An 8,333-nucleotide genomic window follows, 5' to 3' on the forward strand; every position below is an offset into this window, starting at 1 on the left:
TAAGGTCTAAGGAATTTATTGAACGTGTTTGGAATCATCATATTGACATATATATGATTGTAAAATTACACTTCTATGATTGCTTATAATTTCTATAATTATTTAATTATTATTCTTGAAGTTTTTGCAAATTTTGACGTCACTAGTATAATAATAATTCTGTTATATGTATAATCTGTTTTTTATCAAGATTTAAAATCTCGTCGAGTATATTTAAACGTTTAGTGTTTTTCCGTTTCACATGTTTCAGAATTGACATATAATTATACATCTTTAATTGATATATAATTTACTGCACGAACGAGTTTCTAAGGTTGCTTATTGAAGCTACATACGTAACATTATTTAAATAATTGGAATTTTAGAATTCTGCCGCTGCTCGTTAAACCAAGCGTTAACCTTAACCCAATTCTTATACGATTATGCTAATTCAGCAACATTATTGATGTTTATGATACATCCATAATTGCCTCATCCTTACAATGTAAGGTTTTGCGATCATAATTCTTAAATATATCTGAGATCATAAACAAGGCTAATTATTAGCTAGTTGAAGAAGATGATAAAAACAATCGATTTTATACATCATTTATACATCATTTATACATCATTTATATTAAATTTAATATTAAATTTAAATCCCTCAAACAGGAAACAGACTTTTCTATTTTGACTGCAACAACAACGCTTGAGAACTAATTTTTTTATCTTGACCGCACTCATCAAGAGTTATCTACGTTCTTGCGACATCATTATAGCTGATCACGTGTCCGCCCCTCATCGTGTTCGTATCGGACGACTGGTCACGTTAGCGATCGCGGTTTTTACCGTGCCTGCATTCAGTTGTACTAAACATCATCATCGCGACGTATCTCTCATTGTCGGTCCTCGATCGGCAACGCCGTTACATACGTGCGTGCATATATGTATGCCTTCACGCGGCAGGTGCATCGCCAGGTGATTGTCAGTCGAATCACGAACGCGCACGATACTTGCGACATTCTCGTCGCTCAGTCGTCGCTCGAGACGTGCACGTAGCATAAAGAAATGTCGAGGGACGTTGGAAAAGGTATGCGTGTACGGTAGATTTATTGTGTGAAATTTTGTGTAGCTCGAATGCATTTAATATTTTCATATTGTTCTTTGAATATCCAGTTCCGCACCTCGATTCGGTTCGGTCGCGCACTTTAGTCTTCATAATTAATACAATCTTTCCATCGGTTCTCGCTAAACATTAAGTGACGATATTGTGCGAAATGGTTTTTCTAAGATGATTGGAAATCGTGTACAGTTCATTAAAGTTTATCACTCATAAATATGACTCATAAACTAAGCAACGTTACTAAGCAAAATATAAAATAATGAAAAAATTATATCATATGTCATTGTATAATAAATATCTGATAGTTTAGTGTAAAAACTATCAAGTGCTAAAATTATAATTATAATTTCATGCTTTTGTTCCTTGTGACACTAAGATTTTCCATCTTCTTTGTTTTAATTTTTAATATTGTTTTGTTTGTAAATTTTGCTTTTTAAAATTAAAATATATATATATATATATATATATATATATATATATATATACTTTTATTATATTATTCACGTCTTTTTAATAAGTCTAAAAAATTAATTTCTAGAAAAATATGCGTGTCAGAAAGATTTCGTGTAAATATCAAGCATGCAAATATATGTAAATTTTATGATAAGTATCAACATTAATTAGTCATAAATAGATTGCGTTATGAAAAAGGAAAGTGAGTTTTAGGTGAAACGTTCTTTTAAAATATACATTTGACGCAATATAAGATGTGGGAATTCGGTTCACGTTACTTCTTATAAGCGTTATAGAAAGTGTTTCTTGAGCTATCATGCTTCAATAGTAGAGGTAATACAGGTTCTCAAGGACTTGAATGAGATAAATGTTACATATGCAAGCGATCAATAATCAATATTAGCATTTGAATATTAGCAGGTATTTGAATATTAGCAGGGTATTCTATTTAATCTGTGACTCTATATGTAAAATAAAATTTATACGTATATTTATATTTATATTACTTATATTGTTTATATTTATAAAATAAAATTTCTTAAACGGAAAAATGAAAACGAGACAATTAATGGAATGGTTCGTAAACAATTTTGATTTGAATTACGTTAATCTATAAAACTCATTTTAATGAGAGAAAGAGAGCAAATTAAATGAAAATTTCATGACAAATATAACACCATTTGATAAGTTTTGAAAAAATAAATTCAACAAGACCTATAATGTTAAAAATCTATCTTCGATATTACTATAGTAACGAATTTTTGAAAGGCTTTTTGAGATATCGATTTCTGTTCGGTCAATACATTTATGTCGATATCTTAAAAACGATCGGACTCGGACAAAAAACGAAAAAAGTTCTTTTAATGAAATTACTTTGATGTGATTTTCAAGTTGAAGCAACCGTATTTTAATGAGATATCGAGGTTAAATTTTTTACATGAATAAATGACATCACTCGGTAGATTTCGAAGAGACAAACCCAATGACCTATAATGTAAAAGATCCGATTGTTTTCAAGGTATCAACGTGGATAAAATGATTGATCAGAAATCAATATCCTTGAAAAACCACTTTCAAAAATTTATTACTGTCGTAATATCGAAAATCATTAGAGGCCTCTTAACATTGTAATCGTTAAATTCATCTCTTTAAATCTCATCGAGTGATGTTATATTTGTCGGGGTTTCCATTTAAAAAATTTGCTTTTTTCTTCGCTACAATGAGTTTCATAAATTAGTGTAATTCAATTTAAAAAATTGTCATCTCATTGTCGTATATATATAATATTTAAATTTATATTGATTTAAATTTATATTAATATAACAAAAATCTATGAAAATAAATTTTTTATTTTATATATATTTGGAAATATTTTTTATACATGTCGAACGTTTTTTGCACTTCCAGACACATAAAATACTTATCTTGTATACAAATAATTATCTTTAATGAAGGAAATTAACTTTAAATTTCAAAACTTTTGCTAATTATATGTATGCAACGTAATGGTATAATTGATATATATACATATATATATATATATATATATATATATATATGTACATGTGTATCGATATAATATTAAATGTGTTCGCATGATAAATTTAATTTAGTTAATCATATGCGCTTGAGAAAAGGAAGTTATACACCGACTGTAAAATAAAAAACGGAAACATAAATGGACTATTGATAAAGCATTGTTTTCATAAAATTTTGTGGAAATAATAATTTATTTACAGTATATATAATACGCAATAATGACGAAAAATACTTTTGAGCAAACGATAATTTAAAATTCGTTGATATAATGCTGTTTTTATTTAATATTGTAAATTAAAGTTAATCTTGCAATTTATATATAGCGTGCATGATTATTTTGTGTGCTTCACATTTCGTCGCGTGACATTTATAACAATATATACTAATCAAATAAAACATATAATAATCTGTAATGTGCAAAAATTATAAACTTCTCTCATTAGATTGCTATTAGAAATACTAAAAGTAATGCAAAAGTAGTCATCTAATTGGGCAGAATATATAAAAGTTGAGTAGCTAAATATGCTACATATCTTTGGTATAGTTTTTATTTTTATACGCGCACTATACATATTATGTTTTACATTTCTTCATTATTACTTTAAAACATATATTCGCTATCATGTCTTATCAAAACATGGCATATATGAATTCTGTTTAATTAGATAGATGGTTGCTCTTTTCATATTTCATCATGAATTATATATGTATGAATTATATATGTACATATTAACAATCTAGTATAATATATAGAAGTTTGTTATAAAAATACTCTTGAACGACTCTTAAACGACTTATATCAATAATACCTAAGAAAAAATATCATATAATATTGATGGCGTTCACGTAAGTTGATTAGCATGAATCAACATTCAACATTCCAGGTTCTTAGCTAAGTATCATAAAAATGCATTCGCGAAAACTCGAAATGTCGTAATTATTAACATATGCTGTCATGTATGTTATTAACATATACTATCATGTGACGATTATGCACATTTACAAGTTTGAAAGTTTTCTTATGTTTATTTAATGTGTTATATAAATTATAATAAATATTTTTTGTTAATTTTAAAACTTAATGTAAGCGTAATAATATAATATTATGTTTAATTTATGTTTATATAATCTGATATATTTTTATGAAATTATGAAATTATTGTTTATCAAATTTTATTACTAAATTATCAATTATTAAATATGAAAAGGATAATTATGTACAAAATTTAAATATTGATAATAAATTGAAAATTATATAAATGCTATTGTTGTATTTTAATCATAAATATTAAAACATTAAAAGAAATATTAGCGAATAAATAATTATTAAAAAACATGAAATATTAACTAGAGCTAAAAAATAGATTAGGAGATAATCTATTATAATTTAATCTTTTTAATTAATTTAGAAATTCTTGTAAATTTAAAATTTAACTTTAACTCTATCTATTAAATTCTGTAGTACAAGAATTTTAATGTAATTAATATAATTTTTTAAATATAAGTCTTTACAACAATACAATTATATAGTAGCACTTTATATATAATGTATTTCATAAATTATTCATAATTTATTCATAATTTTATATACATTGTGTGAATATAATAAATCTTTTTCGGCAAATAGCCTCCTCAATCAAAAATATTCGAATAAGAATTTAAAAAATATTGTTCAAAAATATGTACAATTTTAATCTTGATTGTAGATTTTTTGGCAAGGTCTGAGACCGAGCAGTTATTATCTACTGACACATGCGGTGCCGCATCAGAAAGACTTCAGCGATGGTCGACGGATAAGTCGTACCTTCAAGATGACGTGTCGTCATCAAAGTCAACTTCTCAGGACAAATCCGCATTGAATCATAACGTACAGATCGGGGAAACCTCGAGTAATCCGACTACTGTGATAACGCTCTCTTCAATTACCATAAATGACAGTGAAGATAATGACGATCCGCCACCTTACAGCGCAATCGCGCTACCAAATCACGCTGGTTGGCCATATGGACTTTTTTCATTCGGCAACAGATATTCCACAGACGAGGCGACCTGTAGGGTGCAAATACCATTGACACCTTTCCAAGCATCTTTAATACCAACTACAGACTTCCATTTCCAAGGGATTAATGGTCAACATGCATTGTTACCGATGCCTATAACGCCAGAGCAGTTTTTCAAGTTGCAGTGTAATAGAAATTCTTTTGCACCGTATATAGATAATGGGATCGCGGAAAAAACTAATGATAAAAAATCACGAAGTGAGTATCGGTAATAAAAACTTGTAATTGCTTTATTGTATATTTTTTAATTAGAAGTTTTTACTAAAAAATTTATCTATATATTTAATTCTGGAATTGCTATTTTATTTATATATGAGATTAATATAGCGTATGCTTTTTAAATTTATTTAAAAATTTTTGTTCACATTTTTGAATAAATTAAAATTTAATTTAAAAGAGTTTTTTATATGTCAAGAAGAGAGAGAGAGAGAGAGAGAAATGAAAAAAAAAATTTTCTTCGTCAAGAAAAAAATACCATTAGGTAATTTGTAAAAATTGTACAAAGAAATTATTTATTATTTATTATTTCATTCCAATGCGTGTCTTGAAGTAATTAAATAAATCAGTATACACATTTTATTATCTCTTTTTAACATTCGTGAAGAGATCGATATTTTAATTTTAACACAATCATAAATTAATGATTGTAGCAACATTCAGTTCTCAATAACAAGATTGAATTTAAAAATGGTCAAAATTAGCGACCGTCTGTTAAAAATAATTGCGATGGACAAAAGAAAAAATCTAAAATTAATAACTTTTAACAGGATACGGCGCTATTCTTGTGGCAGCGGCGGTTATCATCTTTCTTATGGTTCTGTCCCTAATGGTTCGTTTCATCATGGAGAGGAGTTGGTGGCGAAGATAGCTTGTCGATGAAATTAGCAATTTTTAAAATGTTTATTAATAAATCCACAAAAGATCATTTATAAACGATCATTTATTAATCTGTGATTAGATCTTAGTGCATAACGTAATTTTATTTTTAAAATATAGACATTAAGACATTTATAAGACTTTCATATTAGTTATTATATTTCCAATTAATCTTTTTCCATATTTTCATTTACATTGATTTTGAAATTATAAATGACAAAATTTTAGAATATTTATCAATATTAATATTTTGATTATGTCATGTTTTCAGTGTCAATATACAGAATGTAAAACATGTATATATTATATATAAGATCCGATAGTCATTTAAATTTTATTTTATATCTCACAAATAATCACCAATTTATGCATTGCCATTTTCTAAATATCGAAAATGTTAGATTTTATATTATACATTACATAACTTGTTCATTATATTTATACGTATATTGGTATAAAAGGATATAACTAAGGTTATCATAATATTACGCAGACATTAATTTTCGATTTTCTTCATCAAGAGATGAACAATCATACAATGTATTTAAAAAAATATGTGAGCGTAATTAAATTCGTTTCTGTCGATTCTTGATTCTTATTCTGATTGTATTTATTCTTATTTAGATTGCATGACGTTTACTGTAAATAATGAAAAATGCATTTGGATATTAATAATTAATAAATAAGGAAACTAATAAATATATTTTTTTCAGAATAAGAATAAGAAAATTTATATTAAAGCGAGGGAAGTCTATCAAATGTAAATAGTATATACGTTTTACAATTAATAATATCAATGCTTATGTATTTATTCAGCGACTTATTGTATGCAGAATATCTATAAAAAGATTAGAACTAAATTTATGCAATGTATTAATGAGCTGAAAGAGGAAAGAAATTCATATAAACCAATATTCATAAACGTTTTATTAATGGGTTATAAATTTTTCAAAGATCAATGAGTAAAATTGTTTTTACAACTTTATTAAAACTTTAAATAGTATTAGATGCTGACTGAGAAATAGATAATTCTAAGTTATTGTTTATCTTAACCTATACGATCTTTAGTCTAGTCTTTTATCACATGTTTTGTTTATTAGATTTCATTTAATTTCAATGTCATAATTCTGACGTTTGAGTTGGGATTTGTGTGATTACAGTAAACAACTACGTTTTTTCTGAATTATGCGATACGTATAATAATATGTCTGTGATTTTGTCTAACAAATTATAGGAACAATTTTAATCGCGAATCTTTGAGCGCTTATAATTTTTTAGTAAAGTATTTTCGAATATAGATTTATATGAACTTTTTCATTTATATGCAATCTCATCAACACATTATATAAATTTTGACTTGTGCCTTTATGTGTGGACACTCTGCATATTACATTATTAAATATATCATCAAACATCAAGAAGTTATAATGAGAGTTTTAATGATGATATTTGACTTTATTAGGGCATACGCTTTAATTACAATATGGGTCTCTCATTCGCGTCAGAATGCTATTATAATTCTAATTATGTTTAACAGTTTTGTTAAACCATGGTTATTCTGATAAACTCAGTTTTAACCCCATATCTGAAACGATGTTCCCTTCAGTATCCCTCGGATCAATTAATAAATAATGCATCGCGAGGGAAATTAAGTAGTTAAGTAATTCACACTGTGTAATGAGACTAGAGTTTTATTTATGAAGAAAATTATATCTATAAGCATATGTATATTATTCGTTTGTAGATAAATGCATGTAAATCATAAATTATATACACACAAACAATTAATTGATATGACTTTATAAGTATTTTTTTCTTCAAAAAAATAATTTTATATCAACATAACTTTATATATAAATTAATTCAGTCGTAGTTATCGAACACAAAGAATCACATTTTCTTCAAATAAAATTATTTGTATCACAAAAAATTATACATTGTATTATGTATTTATCAGTTATTATTATCAAGTATATTTATCAATTTATCCGTCTTTATTTATGTAATTTATAAATCTCTAACTAATTAAAATGTCATTTTTTGATGACGTTATACAAAGTTCATAATTATTTGTCAAGACTGTTATCTGTTTAACGTAGGAACTTCGACGCTTATTGGTCCGATGGGACGCCGATGACGAAGTAGTGAAAGACCGAGAAGGAGTAGACAACGTCGTGGTGGAAGAGAAGGTAGCTGAGCAATAAAGTTAAGAAAGGGAAGGGTAAATGGAGGCGCTCATCGTATACTGATTAAAAATACAAACTGGTATCTCTTGAGAATAGGTGATCAGAAAAGTCTGGATA

The 8,333-nt window shown here is 26.7% G+C and overlaps 1 protein-coding gene across 1 annotated transcript; it reads left to right on the forward strand.

Annotated features, from left to right (window-relative positions):
* Positions 1 to 854: 854 nt before the first annotated feature.
* Positions 855 to 6,628, forward strand: LOC105248925. The gene is made up of 3 exons (XM_011254006.3): positions 855 to 1,069; positions 4,801 to 5,352; positions 5,922 to 6,628. The coding sequence occupies exons 1-3, from the start codon at positions 1,048 to 1,050 to the stop codon at positions 6,020 to 6,022; spliced, it is 675 nt and encodes a 224-aa protein (XP_011252308.1). The 5' UTR covers positions 855 to 1,047; the 3' UTR covers positions 6,023 to 6,628.
* Positions 6,629 to 8,333: the final 1,705 nt, after the last annotated feature.

The sequence above is a fragment of the Camponotus floridanus genome, unplaced genomic scaffold, assembly GCF_003227725.1.
Source record: "Camponotus floridanus strain SB8 unplaced genomic scaffold, Cflo_v7.5 scaffold50, whole genome shotgun sequence".
Classification (NCBI taxonomy): domain Eukaryota; kingdom Metazoa; phylum Arthropoda; class Insecta; order Hymenoptera; family Formicidae; genus Camponotus; species Camponotus floridanus.

Bases quoted from the DNA above. Each gene is read 5' to 3' on its own strand.
- LOC105248925 (XM_011254006.3), top strand. From the start codon at position 1,048: ATGTCGAGGGACGTTGGAAAAG. The intron at 1,070-4,800 runs GTATGCGTGTAC...TCTTGATTGTAG, and splicing joins GTCGAGGGACGTTGGAAAAG to ATTTTTTGGCAAGGTCTGAG. The intron at 5,353-5,921 runs GTGAGTATCGGT...AACTTTTAACAG, and splicing joins TAATGATAAAAAATCACGAA to GATACGGCGCTATTCTTGTG.